Source organism: Leptosomus discolor, chromosome 23 (genome assembly GCF_034619465.1).
Source record: "Leptosomus discolor isolate bLepDis1 chromosome 23, bLepDis1.hap2, whole genome shotgun sequence".
In the NCBI taxonomy this organism is placed as follows: Eukaryota; Metazoa; Chordata; class Aves; order Leptosomiformes; family Leptosomidae; genus Leptosomus; species Leptosomus discolor.
This window is the reverse complement of record NC_141413.1, coordinates 2276581-2297345: the sequence shown is the minus strand read 5'-3', so window position 1 is coordinate 2297345 and position 20765 is coordinate 2276581. Positions and strand designations below refer to the sequence as shown.

Sequence of the window (20765 nt, the reverse complement as noted above, 5' to 3'; positions counted from 1 at the left end):
ATGGGCTGGGATGGGCCCCGGGATGCCGAGGCCTGCGTTCCTATTGCCCTGACAACACCGCCCTGCGTTGGGAACAGAGTGGAAAGGGCCGGTGCTCCCACTCAACTGGCCACCCCCTCCCCCCAGCCAGGGCCACCGGCCTCTGCCACACTGACCATGGAGAAGCCGAAGAAGGCAGCGAGGCTGGCGCTGAAGCGGACCTGGTGGGAGATGGCTGAGGATGGGGAGCTGGGCTGGCTGCTGGCCCCCTCGGCCAAGAAGATGCGGCTGCAGAAGAACGAGGTCGAGCCCACCAGCCACGGCTTCTCCTGCGAGCTGGAGCAGCTGCAGGGGAAGTACGTGCTGCTCAACCCCTGGGCCGAGGCTGCCAAGGAGAAGCCACCCGGCAAGCAGGGTAGGTAGAGCGGGCGAGGGGGGCCCTCCCCACGCTCCGCACTGCCACGACTCACCGCCCCTCTCCCTGCAGGCAGCCGCCATGCCGCAGGGGAACGGGGGGACGGGGTCCCCATGCCCCAGAAGGTGCTCTTCCCCGTGGAGCGCCTCTCCATGAAGTGGGAGCGGATCTACCAGGTCGGCGCCGGGCTGGAGAACCTGGGGAACACCTGCTTCCTCAACTCCACGGTGCAGTGCCTGACCCACACGCCGCCGCTCGCCAACTACCTGCTCTCCAAGGAGCACAGCCGCAGCTGTGAGTAGGGAGGCCCGGCTCGGCAGGCAGCAGGGCTGGGGCAGGGGTGCCAGTGGGAGGAGGAGCGCCTGCCTGTCCTGTTGCCAGTGCTGCGCTCAGCACCCCTGCATCTGGCTCCGGCAGTGGGGCGCCATGTCCTGTCGTTAACGCCCTGTCTTCTCCTCTCCTGCTCCAGGTGACCAAGGAGGCTTTTGCATGATGTGCCTCATGGAGAAGCACACAATTGAGGCTTTTGCCAACAGCGGCAAGACAATAAAGCCGATATCCTTCATCCGAGACCTCAAGAGTAAGGACGGCTGCCTTCCCCTCCCCCTGGTAGCCATGCAGGAGAGCAGTGGCTAATGCAGGAGCGTAGCCTTTGAGATGGGGGCAGGTCTTGGCAGACGGCTCTTCTGAGATGACTCCCTGAGCCTGCCAGGGGCTGGCGCCTTCAAGGGCCACTTGGGGCTTTCCGGCAAGAGTCTGATGTCTGGTTTGGTTTGAGGGGGCTCAACCCCCACAGTCCCTGCCCCAAGGAAGGGAGGGAAGGCCTGCATCATGCAGCACGTGCTGGGGCTGATTCTTCCCTCTCCTGCAGATATTGCCCAGCACATCCTCTTCAGGAGACAGGAGGATGCGCACGAGTTCCTGTGTCACACCGTCGATGCCATGCAGAAGGCCTGCTTGAAAGGCTGTACCACGTACGTGGGGCCTCTGATGGCCCATCGCTGCTCTTCCCCACTGTCCCTTCACTGGTCCCCTGCACCCACAGGAGGGGCCTGTGGGGTGAATGTGTCCCCCAGGTCAGACTCATAGAGGGAGCCGCTGGTTCCAGGGACCTTGAGTGGGTGGCCCAGCTCCCTGCCCCTCTGTGACACAGCTCTGGGCTGTTGTCTGCCTTCTCCCTTCTCCTGACTCCTCCACCATAGCAGAGCTGTGGTCCTGTCCCCAAATCCCGAGGCTGCTATGGGTTTGGATCCTGTCCCAATTGCTGAGGAATACAGGCGTGCCCGCTAGTTCAGCCCCAGCGCTGTGGCCAGGGCTGAGCCGCTTTCCTGTGGGCTCTCCGTCCCGGGAAGCCTGCGTTGCCTCCGTCTGCAGTGCCCAGCTCTGAGCTCCAGCCAGGAGTTTCTGCTCCTTCTCAAGGAAGGTGTGCATCGGAGCCTGGTGCCACCCCTCGAGCTGCGGCACTGGGAGAGCAGGCTGGCAGCAGCTGCGACTTCCCTCTGCCCTTGGAGCTCTGCAGCCCATCCGCTGGCCAGAGTGCACAGGGGAGCTGTCCCGAGGACACAGGGGTGGCCCGCGGGTGTGGCCATGGCGGAGGGGTGGTGTGAGATCTGGTGCTGTTATCTCCAGGTTGGATCGCGAGACCCAGGCCACGACGCTGGTTCACCAGGTCTTTGGCGGTTACCTGCGGTCCCGTGGTGAGTGCTGGCTGCCAGGTCCTGGGCCTGCGACTCTCAGGGCTGCTGTTGCCCCGAGAGCCTTGCGGTAAAAAATCTCTTGGGAAAGTGGCGAAGCATGCGTAACGTACCCAGAGCTGCAGCCGGTCAGTCTGGCAGTGCCTGCAGCTCGTGACCCCTGTTGTGGCGATGGAAAAAGCCGTTGGCCGTGGGTCTCCAGCTCATTGCCACTGATAGAGGAACCCCTGTTGCCAGCTCTCTAGCAACAACCGCTGTCCCAGCGGAATTGCCAGCCTTCCTCCTTGCCAGGCTGTGAATCCTGGTGCTCACCTCCCAGAGCCCAAATGCAGAGAGGGGGAATATTGCAGCTGCCTGCGCTGTGCTGGGGTGGTGGCGGGTGCAGGTGTTGTGCCAGGCTGTGCTCATTGCTCGCTCTTTTGCAGTGAAGTGCTTGGCGTGCAAGAGCGTCTCGGACACATACGACCCTTACCTGGACCTGCCGCTGGAGATCGGGGTACTGGGGCAGGGTTGGGCATGGGAAGGAGCTCTGCTCTCGTGGGGGGACGTTCCTGCACCTGCACCATTACTGCTCTTAAGGCTCCTTAACCGGCCAGCGTCAAGGCACGGTGCAGGCGAGAGGGAAGCCGCTTCCATTGTGGCGCTGCCTTCTCTCTCTGGCAGAGCAGTGCCCGTTGCCTGAGCGTGGGCCACGACTCCTGCGTTGAGGCTCTGTGGTGTGGGGGGCAGTGCCGCCGTCCCTTACAGCGTGCTGGCCGGTGCCTAGCTGGTGGCAGGCTCACAGGTGTGGTGTAGCCTGTGGCCCTGTGCTCATGCTCTGTGCTATCTCTCGGGGCCAGTGTCTCGGCGGGGAGCTGGGCTGTCGTGTGGACAGGCCACTCATGCCCTGACCTCTCCTCTGCCCTTGCAGGAAGCCGCAAACCTAGTGCAGGCGCTGGAGCTGTTTGTGAAGCCAGACCTGCTGGGCGGGGAGAACGCCTACATGTGTGCCCAGTGAGTGTGTGGGGCTGTGGGCGGGAAGGGGCCCGTGGGTGTGCTGGTGGGAAGCAGGCGGAAAGCCTGCTCCAGTAAGGGAGGGCTTCTCTACCTGCTCCGTGGCTAAACTGTGAGGCACGTGGCCACGGAAGCCTGCAATGAAGCCTGCCTCTCCTCAGCTCCCTCCTCTGGTGGGAAGGGCAGGGGCCAGCAGACACGGCCACAAGCAGGTGCCCTGGAGCGGTGCCCGCTGTCAGCAGGGTCCCTGCCGTGGGGTGTGCCGCTTGGCCAGGGCTGGCATTGTCCGGGTGGTGGATCAGCTTGAATAGCTCGAGCTCTTGCTGCGCAGATGCAAGAAGAAAGTGACGGCCAGCAAGGGCTTCACCATCCACCGAGCCTCCAACGTTCTCACCATCTCGCTGAAGCGCTTTGCCGACTTTGGTGGAGGCAAACTCACAAAGGTGAGTGCTCGGCAATCCAGAGCGGGGGCTGTCTCCTGGCCCGAGGCTCTGCTGCCCAAAGCAGGGTGGGAGGCGATCCAGTGCAAGCTCTGCCGCAGTCCTGCTGACCTTCCCCAGCTGTGCGGCACAGAGGGAGTTTGGCTCATCCTGGCATCTTCCTCACCGTGCACTCGGCCTGGCGAGAGCGGGTCCCCCTCCCTTGAAAGGTGGGATCTGCAGGACGGCTGAGCTGCCCTTGCTCTAGCAAGAAAGCCATCTGCTGTGCAGGCTCCTGAGACATCCTCTCTCTGCAGGACGTGGGGTACCCCGAGTTCTTCAACCTCCGCCCTTACATGTCTCAGAAGAATGGGGATCCTGTCCTGTACGGGCTCTACGCGGTGCTGGTGCACTCTGGGTACAGCTGCCACGCCGGGCACTACTACTGCTTCGTGAAGGTGAGCCCGGGGAGCTCTCTTGGCACCCCGTCTGGGCTGGGGGCTGGTGGGTGCTCACGGGTCCCTGTAATGTGCAGAAAGGAGGGTGCTGAGCAGAGGTGCGTGGTGTGGAGCACTGGATCAGGTGTGCTGCACAGGCTGTGCTCCGCTGCAGGAAGCGTGGAGGTCTGCTCTCCCAGAGTCCCCTTGCCTGCCCTGGGCCGCCTGTGGGTTTTGGGGAGAGGAGCTCTGCCGACGGGCACTGTTCCTGCTGCTCTTCATGCCAGGAGTGTCGCCGCTCACAGTCAGACCCCATTCTCTCTTCTCCTTCTGCAGGCCAGCAATGGGCAGTGGTATAAAATGAACGATGAGCGGGTCCACCCCAGCAGCACCGAAGAGGTCCTCAAAGAGCAGGCCTACGTGCTGTTCTACCTGAGGTGAGAGCGCCCTGTGTCTTGCGGCCCCTCTTCCCCCTGCTCTCAGCATTGGGCACGGGGCTGGTAACACGTGCCTGGGTGTGGGACGGAGCTTGGCCCAAGTAGCCCCAAAGCCTGTGTGCACGTGCTGGCTCGGAGCAGGGTGGCGGGGAGAGGTCCAGCTCCTTGTCAGGATTTTGCTGTAGATCAAGAGCGGTTCATCTCCTCGGAGCTTCTGGCTCCTGTTGCTTGTGTGCATCTCCGACGAGAGCGCTCTCGTCGCTCGAACCCTCGCAGTTAACACCTGCACTTCTCTGCCTTCACCAGAACCCCCAGCCCCAGGAAGAGCTCGCAGGGGCCCACGGCCAAAGCTGCCTCCAGCCTGCCTGGCTCCACTCAGGTCAAGACAACTGTGACCAGCAGGGCCCTGTCTTCACTGCTGACGGGCCAGGTGAGTCCTTAAGGCTGCTCTCAGCCAGCGCTCCTGGGAGCTGGGAGCTGCTGCCCCTCTGTCTGCTCTGCGAGGGCGGGTGGCTGCAGCTCCGCAGGGAGGCAGGCGCACTGCTCCGAACGGGCAGGTGCGAGGGAGGACGGTTGACAGGAGGGATCCTACTGAGCCAAGGGTCCCTGAGCGTGCCTGGCAAGGCATGGGGAGGGACGTATCCCTCTGTGTCCTTGGCTCCTTGAATGCTCTCCTCCCTGAACCTCTGTCCTTCTGTTTCTCTAGAGACCACACATGCTGCTGGGGAAGAAGCTGCCGGGGCCAAAGGAGGTCAGAGCCCCTGTGGCCCGCAGTACATCTGGGGCAGGGCTGGAGCCGCCCAACAGAACCGCTCCGCCAAAGGCACCTGCTTTTTCCCCGTCACCCAGGCTGCTCCTCAAAGCCACCCCCATGGCCACAGCTCTGCCCAATGGTGCAGCGCGGACGCCCAAGGAGTCGCTCTCCTTCCCGCAGCTGCCTCCCACGCCCAGAGCAGCTCAAGGCTTCTGCAAAACCAGCAGGGCAGGCGCGGCCAAAGCGGAGCTGCCCCGGCAGAGCTCCTGCGAGCACAAGCAGCCACCTGTGTCACCCAAGGCGCTGCTGGAGCCCAGCCACAGCCAGGAGCCTGGGGGCAGTGGGGACAACACCGGGACCCTCAAGAGGGTCTCTTGCAGCAGCGGTGCTCCCAGGCCAGTGCCCGGCGCAGCGGGGAAGCTGGCCAAGGTGTCCCAGAAGGCCAGCAGCAGTCTTGGCATCTTCTGCACCTCTCGGGAAACAGGCTGTGGCACGGACCTCCCTGCTGGCCCCGGCGGCGAGCCGGCTGCTCCCAAAAACTCCGAGCCAGCAAAACGGAAATCCTGCCTGTTGGCCAGCGCCATGTCACCGCCACCGGCCAAGGTGCTGGTGCTCTCTGCGTTGTGGCTAAACCCCAGCCAACAGCCAAAGCCCACGCAGCCACTTGCTCACTCCTCTCCCCTCCCACTGGGATGGGGAGGAGAATCGGAAAAAACACAAAACTTTTCGTTGACATAAGAACAGTTTAATAAAGAAGTAAAATAAAATAAAATCATGACAATAATAATAAAAAATATACTAACATGAACAGTAGTAACTGTATTTAAATGGAGCATAGCAAAGAGAGAGAGCAAGAAAACCCAAGAAAAGACAAGTGATGCATAGGGCAGTTGCCCACCACCTACTGACCGATTCCAGAGCAGTGATGCGCCCCTCCTGGCCAAATCCCCCCAGTTTCTCTACTGACCATGATGTTCTACGACCCTTTCACCAGTTGGGGTCAGCTCTCCTGGCCATGCTCCCTCCCAGCTTCTTCTGCGCCTGCTGGCTGGCGGAGCAGGGGAAACAAAAACTCCTTGACCTAGGATAAGTGCTCCTTAGCTCTCCTGGTTTGAGCTAAACCAGAACTAATTCTCTTCAGTGATTTTACTGTTCAGTTTAGTCTCTTCTAACTGCACTTTCTGAAATCAATAGCATGTTTTTCCAGACAGTGCCTGCTTCCTAGCAGTGAAAACGCTTGTTGTTCACAGTCACTACCGAGGAATGGTATGCAGAAAGGCTCTTGCTTATACGTGCTCTGTCTGCATCAGACGTTGCCTCTCACTACCGCACGGGGACTGCAGGGCAGCACACAGGACAGGCAGCACAGCCACCTCCAAATCCCCGCTGCCTCCCTGTTGGGGGAGCATCAAAATCTGCAGCTGTCCCAAAGCCCTTGAACTCTCCTGGTTTTGCAGAGCACGGTCTGCCAAGGCCTCAGCACGGTGGGAGTCTGGCACTGAGGTTCTTGCTGGTGTGACTCTGCTGATGCCAGTGTCTGCCCCACGATACGCAGCTCCTCTCCAGCCATCTGCCTCAGCAGAGAGCAAATCCTGGGGGGAGCAGCTGGCAGCAGAGGTGCGGGCTCCCCCAGCTCCTGCCAGGGGTTGGGGACATGCTCCCACCCCCTTCCCAGCAAGTCCCTGTGGGCATGGCCCTGAGACTGAACCCATCCCTAAGCCGGACCTGACCAAACTCCAGATTCACTCTAGAGTGGTGGTACCTCAAAATTCTTGGATGGAGGACCTGCTACGTACATTTGTCCATGGGGATTCACTAAATCCAAGCCTACTGCTGAAGCCATTACTCATAGGGGTTGTTCCATGTCGTGGCCATTGCTTGTCTCGGGAACAGACAGGAAAGCTCTGGATGACAAAAGCTGTCAGGACACTCTCCAGAAACAGAAGACCAGTGCTAGAAGATCCCCATCCCCTAATTGCATAGAAATAATTCCAGCTTAATGAAATCATTGTTGAAAATAGAACACACAGAACAGCATCCACCAGCAAAACTCTTTCAGTGGTGGTTTTAGCTGCTGCAGAGCTGATGACCTTACCTTCACTGTCTCAGGACCAAAAAAACCCACAAGTGACAAACAGGAACTCCTCTCTACCTAGCCTTATAGGTAGAATTGCTCAGCCTACAGCTCTGGAGGCACAGACCAGCCTAGACTTAGATCCTGAGTCTACCTACTCAATGACCTGTCCAGAAAGTCCAATTATAATTACCTTTGAAAGAGGAGGGAACTGGGTGGGGAAGAAAGGAAGGAAAAAAAATTGCTGGGAAGACAATGGAAGTATAGGCACACAATTAAAAGAGGAAGGAGCCGAGGTATCCTGAAGGCCAGCTCAGCCCAGCTCCCTTTTGCTGGTGAAAAGCTGTGCAGCTTGGAGGAAAAAAGCATACTTTGGTGCTGGGATGCACACAAATGCCTGAGTTCTGTCCTGAAACAGCAGAAAAACCTGGACACGGCTGCTTTTCACTTTCTTCCTATCTGCATGCATCTTTGACTTCTATGTTTCCCTGAAGTCCTCCCAGACTACCAGGGATGTGGCCTCTGTCCAGTTCATGTGCCATGAGGAGAAACAGGGTTTGACCATGAAGGGGGCAGCAAGTATCTGTGTCTGCAGAGGGAAAGGGGCAGCCACACCTCAGCTTCAGAGATGCCCAAAGCTGCCCAGAGCCCCAGAAGCCCCTGGCACTCCGGCCTTTCCTTGGCCCTGAAAGCCTGCAGGGCCTGCCAGCGCCGAAGATCCCCGGGGACAGGAGCCAAGGACAGTGGCCAGCCCCGTGGAGAGAGTAAGGGGGGCTCCGTCCTTCCTTTGGCCACAGGAAGATGTCCTTGGCCACGCCGGGACAGGCCACGTCTCCTCCCCATCACCCAGGGGAAGGTGAGGCCTGAGGAAGACCCCGGGCGCTGGGCTCAGCACGGGCGGTGTGACGAGGCAAGGCCTGGCCGATGCCAGTGGCTCCGTCACGCAGCTCCTGCTGCCCGGGGCTGTGGCCGGAGCACAGACAGAGCCGCCTTTTGGGACTTGACCATGCAGAGCAAGCCCAGGGCAGCTCCCCTCCTGTCCCCCTCCCTCCCTGAGCAGGCCCAGGCCCCCAAGCGGACCGAGGGCGGGCAGAGCTGTGCCCACCCCTGCGCTGCGGCAGGCCCCGCTCCAGGGAAATGGCCCTTCCTGAAGGCCGCCTCCGCAGGCCCCACGTCCTGGCTGGCTGAGGAGCTGCTGAGGTGAGGAGAGGCCTGGGGGCCAGAGGGGGCAGAGGCCGAGGGGCCTGAAGAGAAATGGAGGAGAGACAGGCTGGGGGCAGCTGGGGACAGGGACAGGGACAGGGACAGGAACAGGGACAGGAATAGGAACAGGGACAGGACCAGGACTAGGGGTGCTGCAGGAGCAGGTAACTCCCAGCGTGGCTGGGCCTTGGGGGAGGGACCTGGAGACCGCAGGGCCCACAGGCCCTGTCATGGCCCAGTTCTCCAGCCCTGGGCCTGAGTGCTCAGCCCCAGGGACAGCCCCACAAGCAGGGTCAGAGCAGCTCCTGCTGCTGCCCCCAGGGTCGCCAGCCCCCCGCCAGCCCTGAGCCAGCCTGCAGGTGTGTGAGCCGGGGTGAGGTGGAGGAGCCTGGAAAACAATTCATGGACGAGGCGAGGGAAGAAGGTGCAGCCTGTGTGGCACCTGGGGTTCACTGACCCCCTCAGTTTCACGTCTGGATCAGCGCTGGCCTTGGGCATGGACTAACCTCAGTTGAAGGCAGGAATTCTCTTTACTAATCCTGGGTGCTCGAGGGCTCTTCCTGCCCTCTCCTGCCCGGTGTGACCCGAGCACATGACTGCCCTGCCTGCTCCTGCCCTGCTGCTTTGGGACCTCATGGTGAAAAGGAGAGAAGGACTCGTGTCGTTAGGGGGTCTCTTGGGGTGCCCTGGGTTTGCTTTGCTGCTCACTTCTGTACCGTTTCCTGGGCTATTCACCGTGTGGGTGCCTAGAGAGGCAAATGAGGCCCTGAACGAAGTTTCCTACAGTAAAACACGCTTCCTTTTTCTCACTGGTAACAGCCTGAAAGATCGATGCTGAAGCAGCACGTGCCTCTTGTGACAACACGTGACAAGAGATGGTTGTGTTCAGTTAATCCTTAGTAGCTTTGGGCATAGGAAAACAGTAGAGCAATGTTACTGTGTGGGCACCACGGATGTGGTTGTCTGGATTTCTGCGTATTTGTGACTGATCTTTCTTGTTTCTTTTAGACAAGAAAATCTTGATATGTACTGCCAAGGACAGAACAAAATGCGCAGAATTGATAAAGCAAGAGGTGCCAATCAAGGAGGGTGTGCAGGTTAGCACTAGTTTTAAATTGTCTCGACTGTGTTCCAGCTAAAAGCCTTGCCTTAAACGATTGAAACGAGCTGAACCGTTGGATATTTTTCAGTAGTGCACAATTCTATATTGCTTCGGACTTTACCAGCCATACTCATGGACTGTGGGCCTGTATGGCAGTGAGCCCAGAAGAGGAATTGAGGAAAAAAATGTGTGATTTTCCAAAATTCTTATGGGATAGAAGGCCACAGCTGGCTGCACACAGGTAGGAATACACAAAAATGGGCAGCGTCACTCAGAATGAGGAAAAGCGGTGTGGGCACAGCCGTAGTGTGACAGTTGTCACGACCCTGAGCAGCACAGCATGGATTTTTCAGGCAGCAAGGCTGGATGCCACTGTGGGTGAACAGCTCTTCCCGAGCACGGAAATGGGCTCTGCGACTTGGTCTCCACCTGGGACTCCCTGAGCCTGACCCAGAAGAAGAGCCTAAACCAGAGGTACAAGATGGGCTGTGAGTGCAAGGTGAGCAGCCGGGCTGCCCCTGCCATGGTAACCCATGTTAGCACACAATGAAGGTCACGGACCCCAAGCGGCCACGCCCTGACAGGCCCTGCCCCCTTGCCACTGCAGCCAAGACGCAAGCGCGGCTTTGCCCTCAGTCCACATCGGGACGTGGAGTGTGGCAGACGTGGAGGGAAGGAGTGAAGTCAGGGGGTTGTGGGGAGGGAGTCGAGTCGAGTGAGCGCGACCGCAGCGGAGGGCAGGAGCAGTGCTGTCCCCATCCCTTGCCAGGAGAGGCGCGGCAGGAGTTTGCATCGCGCAGGCAAGTGGCAGTCGGCTCTTGAAGGCGGCTACACGTGGGCACAGCGGTGGGGACCCGGATGGTGACTGCGGTGGGATGGGCTGGGATGGGCCCCGGGATGCCGAGGCCTGCGTTCCTATTGCCCTGACAACACCGCCCTGCGTTGGGAACAGAGTGGAAAGGGCCGGTGCTCCCACTCAACTGGCCACCCCCTCCCCCCAGCCAGGGCCACCGGCCTCTGCCACACTGACCATGGAGAAGCCGAAGAAGGCAGCGAGGCTGGCGCTGAAGCGGACCTGGTGGGAGATGGCTGAGGATGGGGAGCTGGGCTGGCTGCTGGCCCCCTCGGCCAAGAAGATGCGGCTGCAGAAGAACGAGGTCGAGCCCACCAGCCACGGCTTCTCCTGCGAGCTGGAGCAGCTGCAGGGGAAGTACGTGCTGCTCAACCCCTGGGCCGAGGCTGCCAAGGAGAAGCCACCCGGCAAGCAGGGTAGGTAGAGCGGGCGAGGGGGGCCCTCCCCACGCTCCGCACTGCCACGACTCACCGCCCCTCTCCCTGCAGGCAGCCGCCATGCCGCAGGGGAACGGGGGGACGGGGTCCCCATGCCCCAGAAGGTGCTCTTCCCCGTGGAGCGCCTCTCCATGAAGTGGGAGCGGATCTACCAGGTCGGCGCCGGGCTGGAGAACCTGGGGAACACCTGCTTCCTCAACTCCACGGTGCAGTGCCTGACCCACACGCCGCCGCTCGCCAACTACCTGCTCTCCAAGGAGCACAGCCGCAGCTGTGAGTAGGGAGGCCCGGCTCGGCAGGCAGCAGGGCTGGGGCAGGGGTGCCAGTGGGAGGAGGAGCGCCTGCCTGTCCTGTTGCCAGTGCTGCGCTCAGCACCCCTGCATCTGGCTCCGGCAGTGGGGCGCCATGTCCTGTCGTTAACGCCCTGTCTTCTCCTCTCCTGCTCCAGGTGACCAAGGAGGCTTTTGCATGATGTGCCTCATGGAGAAGCACACAATTGAGGCTTTTGCCAACAGCGGCAAGACAATAAAGCCGATATCCTTCATCCGAGACCTCAAGAGTAAGGACGGCTGCCTTCCCCTCCCCCTGGTAGCCATGCAGGAGAGCAGTGGCTAATGCAGGAGCGTAGCCTTTGAGATGGGGGCAGGTCTTGGCAGACGGCTCTTCTGAGATGACTCCCTGAGCCTGCCAGGGGCTGGCGCCTTCAAGGGCCACTTGGGGCTTTCCGGCAAGAGTCTGATGTCTGGTTTGGTTTGAGGGGGCTCAACCCCCACAGTCCCTGCCCCAAGGAAGGGAGGGAAGGCCTGCATCATGCAGCACGTGCTGGGGCTGATTCTTCCCTCTCCTGCAGATATTGCCCAGCACATCCTCTTCAGGAGACAGGAGGATGCGCACGAGTTCCTGTGTCACACCGTCGATGCCATGCAGAAGGCCTGCTTGAAAGGCTGTACCACGTACGTGGGGCCTCTGATGGCCCATCGCTGCTCTTCCCCACTGTCCCTTCACTGGTCCCCTGCACCCACAGGAGGGGCCTGTGGGGTGAATGTGTCCCCCAGGTCAGACTCATAGAGGGAGCCGCTGGTTCCAGGGACCTTGAGTGGGTGGCCCAGCTCCCTGCCCCTCTGTGACACAGCTCTGGGCTGTTGTCTGCCTTCTCCCTTCTCCTGACTCCTCCACCATAGCAGAGCTGTGGTCCTGTCCCCAAATCCCGAGGCTGCTATGGGTTTGGATCCTGTCCCAATTGCTGAGGAATACAGGCGTGCCCGCTAGTTCAGCCCCAGCGCTGTGGCCAGGGCTGAGCCGCTTTCCTGTGGGCTCTCCGTCCCGGGAAGCCTGCGTTGCCTCCGTCTGCAGTGCCCAGCTCTGAGCTCCAGCCAGGAGTTTCTGCTCCTTCTCAAGGAAGGTGTGCATCGGAGCCTGGTGCCACCCCTCGAGCTGCGGCACTGGGAGAGCAGGCTGGCAGCAGCTGCGACTTCCCTCTGCCCTTGGAGCTCTGCAGCCCATCCGCTGGCCAGAGTGCACAGGGGAGCTGTCCCGAGGACACAGGGGTGGCCCGCGGGTGTGGCCATGGCGGAGGGGTGGTGTGAGATCTGGTGCTGTTATCTCCAGGTTGGATCGCGAGACCCAGGCCACGACGCTGGTTCACCAGGTCTTTGGCGGTTACCTGCGGTCCCGTGGTGAGTGCTGGCTGCCAGGTCCTGGGCCTGCGACTCTCAGGGCTGCTGTTGCCCCGAGAGCCTTGCGGTAAAAAATCTCTTGGGAAAGTGGCGAAGCATGCGTAACGTACCCAGAGCTGCAGCCGGTCAGTCTGGCAGTGCCTGCAGCTCGTGACCCCTGTTGTGGCGATGGAAAAAGCCGTTGGCCGTGGGTCTCCAGCTCATTGCCACTGATAGAGGAACCCCTGTTGCCAGCTCTCTAGCAACAACCGCTGTCCCAGCGGAATTGCCAGCCTTCCTCCTTGCCAGGCTGTGAATCCTGGTGCTCACCTCCCAGAGCCCAAATGCAGAGAGGGGGAATATTGCAGCTGCCTGCGCTGTGCTGGGGTGGTGGCGGGTGCAGGTGTTGTGCCAGGCTGTGCTCATTGCTCGCTCTTTTGCAGTGAAGTGCTTGGCGTGCAAGAGCGTCTCGGACACGTACGACCCTTACCTGGACCTGCCGCTGGAGATCGGGGTACTGGGGCAGGGTTGGGCATGGGAAGGAGCTCTGCTCTCGTGGGGGGACGTTCCTGCACCTGCACCATTACTGCTCTTAAGGCTCCTTAACCGGCCAGCGTCAAGGCACGGTGCAGGCGAGAGGGAAGCCGCTTCCATTGTGGCGCTGCCTTCTCTCTCTGGCAGAGCAGTGCCCGTTGCCTGAGCGTGGGCCACGACTCCTGCGTTGAGGCTCTGTGGTGTGGGGGGCAGTGCCGCCGTCCCTTACAGCGTGCTGGCCGGTGCCTAGCTGGTGGCAGGCTCACAGGTGTGGTGTAGCCTGTGGCCCTGTGCTCATGCTCTGTGCTATCTCTCGGGGCCAGTGTCTCGGCGGGGAGCTGGGCTGTCGTGTGGACAGGCCACTCATGCCCTGACCTCTCCTCTGCCCTTGCAGGAAGCCGCAAACCTAGTGCAGGCGCTGGAGCTGTTTGTGAAGCCAGACCTGCTGGGCGGGGAGAACGCCTACATGTGTGCCCAGTGAGTGTGTGGGGCTGTGGGCGGGAAGGGGCCCGTGGGTGTGCTGGTGGGAAGCAGGCGGAAAGCCTGCTCCAGTAAGGGAGGGCTTCTCTACCTGCTCCGTGGCTAAACTGTGAGGCACGTGGCCACGGAAGCCTGCAATGAAGCCTGCCTCTCCTCAGCTCCCTCCTCTGGTGGGAAGGGCAGGGGCCAGCAGACACGGCCACAAGCAGGTGCCCTGGAGCGGTGCCCGCTGTCAGCAGGGTCCCTGCCGTGGGGTGTGCCGCTTGGCCAGGGCTGGCATTGTCCGGGTGGTGGATCAGCTTGAATAGCTCGAGCTCTTGCTGCGCAGATGCAAGAAGAAAGTGACGGCCAGCAAGGGCTTCACCATCCACCGAGCCTCCAACGTTCTCACCATCTCGCTGAAGCGCTTTGCCGACTTTGGTGGAGGCAAACTCACAAAGGTGAGTGCTCGGCAATCCAGAGCGGGGGCTGTCTCCTGGCCCGAGGCTCTGCTGCCCAAAGCAGGGTGGGAGGCGATCCAGTGCAAGCTCTGCCGCAGTCCTGCTGACCTTCCCCAGCTGTGCGGCACAGAGGGAGTTTGGCTCATCCTGGCATCTTCCTCACCGTGCACTCGGCCTGGCGAGAGCGGGTCCCCCTCCCTTGAAAGGTGGGATCTGCAGGACGGCTGAGCTGCCCTTGCTCTAGCAAGAAAGCCATCTGCTGTGCAGGCTCCTGAGACATCCTCTCTCTGCAGGACGTGGGGTACCCCGAGTTCTTCAACCTCCGCCCTTACATGTCTCAGAAGAATGGGGATCCTGTCCTGTACGGGCTCTACGCGGTGCTGGTGCACTCTGGGTACAGCTGCCACGCCGGGCACTACTACTGCTTCGTGAAGGTGAGCCCGGGGAGCTCTCTTGGCACCCCGTCTGGGCTGGGGGCTGGTGGGTGCTCACGGGTCCCTGTAATGTGCAGAAAGGAGGGTGCTGAGCAGAGGTGCGTGGTGTGGAGCACTGGATCAGGTGTGCTGCACAGGCTGTGCTCCGCTGCAGGAAGCGTGGAGGTCTGCTCTCCCAGAGTCCCCTTGCCTGCCCTGGGCCGCCTGTGGGTTTTGGGGAGAGGAGCTCTGCCGACGGGCACTGTTCCTGCTGCTCTTCATGCCAGGAGTGTCGCCGCTCACAGTCAGACCCCATTCTCTCTTCTCCTTCTGCAGGCCAGCAATGGGCAGTGGTATAAAATGAACGATGAGCGGGTCCACCCCAGCAGCACCGAAGAGGTCCTCAAAGAGCAGGCCTACGTGCTGTTCTACCTGAGGTGAGAGCGCCCTGTGTCTTGCGGCCCCTCTTCCCCCTGCTCTCAGCATTGGGCACGGGGCTGGTAACACGTGCCTGGGTGTGGGACGGAGCTTGGCCCAAGTAGCCCCAAAGCCTGTGTGCACGTGCTGGCTCGGAGCAGGGTGGCGGGGAGAGGTCCAGCTCCTTGTCAGGATTTTGCTGTAGATCAAGAGCGGTTCATCTCCTCGGAGCTTCTGGCTCCTGTTGCTTGTGTGCATCTCCGACGAGAGCGCTCTCGTCGCTCGAACCCTCGCAGTTAACACCTGCACTTCTCTGCCTTCACCAGAACCCCCAGCCCCAGGAAGAGCTCGCAGGGGCCCACGGCCAAAGCTGCCTCCAGCCTGCCTGGCTCCACTCAGGTCAAGACAACTGTGACCAGCAGGGCCCTGTCTTCACTGCTGACGGGCCAGGTGAGTCCTTAAGGCTGCTCTCAGCCAGCGCTCCTGGGAGCTGGGAGCTGCTGCCCCTCTGTCTGCTCTGCGAGGGCGGGTGGCTGCAGCTCCGCAGGGAGGCAGGCGCACTGCTCCGAACGGGCAGGTGCGAGGGAGGACGGTTGACAGGAGGGATCCTACTGAGCCAAGGGTCCCTGAGCGTGCCTGGCAAGGCATGGGGAGGGACGTATCCCTCTGTGTCCTTGGCTCCTTGAATGCTCTCCTCCCTGAACCTCTGTCCTTCTGTTTCTCTAGAGACCACACATGCTGCTGGGGAAGAAGCTGCCGGGGCCAAAGGAGGTCAGAGCCCCTGTGGCCCGCAGTACATCTGGGGCAGGGCTGGAGCCGCCCAACAGAACCGCTCCGCCAAAGGCACCTGCTTTTTCTCCGTCACCCAGGCTGCTCCTCAAAGCCACCCCCATGGCCACAGCTCTGCCCAATGGTGCAGCGCGGACACCCAAGGAGTCGCTCTCCTTCCCGCAGCTGCCTCCCACGCCCAGAGCAGCTCAAGGCTTCTGCAACACCAGCAGGGCAGGCGCGGCCAAAGCGGAGCTGCCCCGGCAGAGCTCCTGCGAGCACAAGCAGCCACCTGTGTCACCCAAGGCGCTGCTGGAGCCCAGCCACAGCCAGGAGCCTGGGGGCAGTGGGGACAACACCGGGACCCTCAAGAGGGTCTCTTGCAGCAGCGGTGCTCCCAGGCCAGTGCCCGGCGCAGCGGGGAATCTGGCCAAGGTGTCCCAGAAGGCCAGCAGCAGTCTTGGCATCTTCTGCACCTCTCGGGAAACAGGCTGTGGCACGGACCTCCCTGCTGGCCCCGGCGGCGAGCCGGCTGCTCCCAAAAACTCCGAGCCAGCAAAACGGAAATCCTGCCTGTTGGCCAGCGCCATGTCACCGCCACCGGCCAAGGTGCTGGTGCTCTCTGCGTTGTGGCTAAACCCCAGCCAACAGCCAAAGCCCACGCAGCCACTTGCTCACTCCTCTCCCCTCCCACTGGGATGGGGAGGAGAATCGGAAAAAACACAAAACTTTTCGTTGACATAAGAACAGTTTAATAAAGAAGTAAAATAAAATAAAATCATGACAATAATAATAAAAAATATACTAACATGAACAGTAGTAACTGTATTTAAATGGAGCATAGCAAAGAGAGAGAGCAAGAAAACCCAAGAAAAGACAAGTGATGCATAGGGCAGTTGCCCACCACCTACTGACCGATTCCAGAGCAGTGATGCACCCCTCCTGGCCAAATCCCCCCAGTTTCTCTACTGACCATGATGTTCTACGACCCTTTCACCAGCTGGGGTCAGCTCTCCTGGCCATGCTCCCTCCCAGCTTCTTCTGCGCCTGCTGGCTGGCGGAGCAGGGGAAACAAAAACTCCTTGACCTAGGATAAGTGCTCCTTAGCTCTCCTGGTTTGAGCTAAACCAGAACTAATTCTCTTCAGTGATTTTACTGTTCAGTTTAGTCTCTTCTAACTGCACTTTCTGAAATCAATAGTATGTTTTTCCAGACAGTGCCTGCTTCCTAGCAGTGAAAACGCTTGTTGTTCACAGTCACTACCGAGGAATGGTATGCAGAAAGGCTCTTGCTTATACGTGCTCTGTCTGCATCAGACGTTGCCTCTCACTACCGCACGGGGACTGCAGGGCAGCACACAGGACAGGCAGCACAGCCACCTCCAAATCCCCGCTGCCTCCCTGTTGGGGGAGCATCAAAATCTGCAGCTGTCCCAAAGCCCTTGAACTCTCCTGGTTTTGCAGAGCACGGTCTGCCAAGGCCTCAGCACGGTGGGAGTCTGGCACTGAGGTTCTTGCTGGTGTGACTCTGCTGATGCCAGTGTCTGCCCCACGATACGCAGCTCCTCTCCAGCCATCTGCCTCAGCAGAGAGCAAATCCTGGGGGGAGCAGCTGGCAGCAGAGGTGCGGGCTCCCCCAGCTCCTGCCAGGGGTTGGGGACATGCTCCCACCCCCTTCCCAGCAAGTCCCTGTGGGCATGGCCCTGAGACTGAACCCATCCCTAAGCCGGACCTGACCAAACTCCAGATTCACTCTAGAGTGGTGGTACCTCAAAATTCTTGGATGGAGGACCTGCTACGTACATTTGTCCATGGGGATTCACTAAATCCAAGCCTACTGCTGAAGCCATTACTCATAGGGGTTGTTCCATGTCGTGGCCATTGCTTGTCTCGGGAACAGACAGGAAAGCTCTGGATGACAAAAGCTGTCAGGACACTCTCCAGAAACAGAAGACCAGTGCTAGAAGATCCCCATCCCCTAATTGCATAGAAATAATTCCAGCTTAATGAAATCATTGTTGAAAATAGAACACACAGAACAGCATCCACCAGCAAAACTCTTTCAGTGGTGGTTTTAGCTGCTGCAGAGCTGATGACCTTACCTTCACTGTCTCAGGACCAAAAAAACCCACAAGTGACAAACAGGAACTCCTCTCTACCTAGCCTTATAGGTAGAATTGCTCAGCCTACAGCTCTGGAGGCACAGACCAGCCTAGACTTAGATCCTGAGTCTACCTACTCAATGACCTGTCCAGAAAGTCCAATTATAATTACCTTTGAAAGAGGAGGGAACTGGGTGGGGAAGAAAGGAAGGAAAAAAAATTGCTGGGAAGACAATGGAAGTATAGGCACACAATTAAAAGAGGAAGGAGCCGAGGTATCCTGAAGGCCAGCTCAGCCCAGCTCCCTTTTGCTGGTGAAAAGCTGTGCAGCTTGGAGGAAAAAAGCATACTTTGGTGCTGGGATGCACACAAATGCCTGAGTTCTGTCCTGAAACAGCAGAAAAACCTGGACACGGCTGCTTTTCACTTTCTTCCTATCTGCATGCATCTTTGACTTCTATGTTTCCCTGAAGTCCTCCCAGACTACCAGGGATGTGGCCTCTGTCCAGTTCATGTGCCATGAGGAGAAACAGGGTTTGACCATGAAGGGGGCAGCAAGTATCTGTGTCTGCAGAGGGAAAGGGGCAGCCACACCTCAGCTTCAGAGATGCCCAAAGCTGCCCAGAGCCCCAGAAGCCCCTGGCACTCCGGCCTTTCCTTGGCCCTGAAAGCCTGCAGGGCCTGCCAGCGCCGAAGATCCCCGGGGACAGGAGCCAAGGACAGTGGCCAGCCCCGTGGAGAGAGTAAGGGGGGCTCCGTCCTTCCTTTGGCCACAGGAAGATGTCCTTGGCCACGCCGGGACAGGCCACGTCTCCTCCCCATCACCCAGGGGAAGGTGAGGCCTGAGGAAGACCCCGGGCGCTGGGCTCAGCACGGGCGGTGTGACGAGGCAAGGCCTGGCCGATGCCAGTGGCTCCGTCACGCAGCTCCTGCTGCCCGGGGCTGTGGCCGGAGCACAGACAGAGCCGCCTTTTGGGACTTGACCATGCAGAGCAAGCCCAGGGCAGCTCCCCTCCTGTCCCCCTCCCTCCCTGAGCAGGCCCAGGCCCCCAAGCGGACCGAGGGCGGGCAGAGCTGTGCCCACCCCTGCGCTGCGGCAGGCCCCGCTCCAGGGAAATGGCCCTTCCTGAAGGCCGCCTCCGCAGGCCCCACGTCCTGGCTGGCTGAGGAGCTGCTGAGGTGAGGAGAGGCCTGGGGGCCAGAGGGGGCAGAGGCCGAGGGGCCTGAAGAGAAATGGAGGAGAGACAGGCTGGGGGCAGCTGGGGACAGGGACAGGGACAGGGACAGGAACAGGGACAGGAATAGGAACAGGGACAGGACCAGGACTAGGGGTGCTGCAGGAGCAGGTAACTCCCAGCGTGGCTGGGCCTTGGGGGAGGGACCTGGAGACCGCAGGGCCCACAGGCCCTGTCATGGCCCAGTTCTCCAGCCCTGGGCCTGAGTGCTCAGCCCCAGGGACAGCCCCACAAGCAGGGTCAGAGCAGCTCCTGCTGCTGCCCCCAGGGTCGCCAGCCCCCCGCCAGCCCTGAGCCAGCCTGCAGGTGTGTGAGCCGGGGTGAGGTGGAGGAGCCTGGAAAACAATTCATGGACGAGGCGAGGGAAGAAGGTGCAGCCTGTGTGGCACCTGGGGTTCACTGACCCCCTCAGTTTCACGTCTGGATCAGCGCTGGCCTTGGGCATGGACTAACCTCAGTTGAAGGCAGGAATTCTCTTTACTAATCCTGGGTGCTCGAGGGCTCTTCCTGCCCTCTCCTGCCCGGTGTGACCCGAGCACATGACTGCCCTGCCTGCTCCTGCCCTGCTGCTTTGGGACCTCATGGTGAAAAGGAGAGAAGGACTCGTGTCGTTAGGGGGTCTCTTGGGGTGCCCTGGGTTTGCTTTGCTGCTCACTTCTGTACCGTTTCCTGGGCTATTCACCGTGTGGGTGCCTAGAGAGGCAAATGAGGCCCTGAACGAAGTTTCCTACAGTAAAACACGCTTCCTTTTTCTCACTGGTAACAGCCTGAAAGATCGATGCTGAAGCAGCACGTGCCTCTTGTGACAACACGTGACAAGAGATGGTTGTGTTCAGTTAATCCTTAGTAGCTTTGGGCATAGGAAAACAGTAGAGCAATGTTACTGTGTGGGCACCACGGATGTGGTTGTCTGGATTTCTGCGTATTTGTGACTGATCTTTCTTGTTTCTTTTAGACAAGAAAATCTTGATATGTACTGCCAAGGACAGAACAAAATGCGCAGAATTGATAAAGCAAGAGGTGCCAATCAAGGAGGGTGTGCAGGTTAGCACTAGTTTTAAATTGTCTCGACTGTGTTCCAGCTAAAAGCCTTGCCTTAAACGATTGAAACGAGCTGAACCGTTGGATATTTTTCAGTAGTGCACAATTCTATATTGCTTCGGACTTTACCAGCCATACTCATGGACTGTGGGCCTGTATGGCAGTGAGCCCAGAAGAGGAATTGAGGAAAAAAATGTGTGATTTTCCAAAATTCTTATGGGATAGAAGGCCACAGCTGGCTGCACACAGGTAGGAATACACAAAAATGGGCAGCGTCACTCAGAATGAGGAAAAGCGGTGTGGGCACAGCCGTAGTGTGACAGTTGTCACGACCCTGAGCAGCACAGCATGGATTTTTCAGGCAGCAAGGCTGGATGCCACTGTGGGTGAACAGCTCTTCCCGAGCACGGAAATGGGCTCTGCGACTTGGTCTCCACCTGGGACTCCCTGAGCCTGACCCAGAAGAAGAGCCTAAACCAGAGGTACAAGATGGGCTGTGAGTGCAAGGTGAGCAGCCGGGCTGCCCCTGCCATGGTAACCCATGTTAGCACACAATGAAGGTCACGGACCCCAAGCGGCCACGCCCTGACAGGCCCTGCCCCCTTGCCACTGCAGCCAAGACGCAAGCGCGGCTTTGCCCTCAGTCCACATCGGGACGTGGAGTGTGGCAGACGTGGAGGGAAGGAGTGAAGTCAGGGGGTTGTGGGGAGGGAGTCGAGTCGAGTGAGCGCGACCGCAGCGGAGGGCAGGAGCAGTGCTGTCCCCATCCCTTGCCAGGAGAGGCGCGGCAGGAGTTTGCATCGCGCAGGCAAGTGGCAGTCGGCTCTTGAAGGCGGCTACACGTGGGCACAGCGGTGGGGACCCGGATGGTGACTGCGGTGGGA

General features: G+C 59.9%; 2 protein-coding genes across 2 annotated transcripts; both read left to right on the top strand.

Moving 5' to 3' along the window:
• Nucleotides 1-210: 210 nt before the first annotated feature.
• LOC147413852 (ubiquitin carboxyl-terminal hydrolase 36-like) lies at nucleotides 211-10189 on the top strand. The gene is made up of 18 exons (XM_086477020.1): nucleotides 211-385; nucleotides 467-688; nucleotides 864-974; nucleotides 1266-1368; nucleotides 2024-2091; nucleotides 2514-2584; nucleotides 2999-3081; nucleotides 3413-3524; nucleotides 3818-3958; nucleotides 4274-4374; nucleotides 4681-4804; nucleotides 5081-5748; nucleotides 6586-6745; nucleotides 7895-7966; nucleotides 8263-8402; nucleotides 9414-9502; nucleotides 9894-10006; nucleotides 10115-10189. Exons 1-18 carry the CDS (start codon nucleotides 211-213, stop codon nucleotides 10187-10189), a joined length of 2628 nt encoding a protein of 875 aa, XP_086333146.1.
• Nucleotides 10190-10538: 349 nt separating this feature from the next.
• On the top strand, nucleotides 10539-20571 carry LOC147413851 (ubiquitin carboxyl-terminal hydrolase 36-like). The gene is made up of 18 exons (XM_086477018.1): nucleotides 10539-10767; nucleotides 10849-11070; nucleotides 11246-11356; nucleotides 11648-11750; nucleotides 12406-12473; nucleotides 12896-12966; nucleotides 13381-13463; nucleotides 13795-13906; nucleotides 14200-14340; nucleotides 14656-14756; nucleotides 15063-15186; nucleotides 15463-16130; nucleotides 16968-17127; nucleotides 18277-18348; nucleotides 18645-18784; nucleotides 19796-19884; nucleotides 20276-20388; nucleotides 20497-20571. The coding sequence occupies exons 1-18, from the start codon at nucleotides 10539-10541 to the stop codon at nucleotides 20569-20571; spliced, it is 2682 nt and encodes an 893-aa protein (XP_086333144.1).
• Nucleotides 20572-20765: the final 194 nt, after the last annotated feature.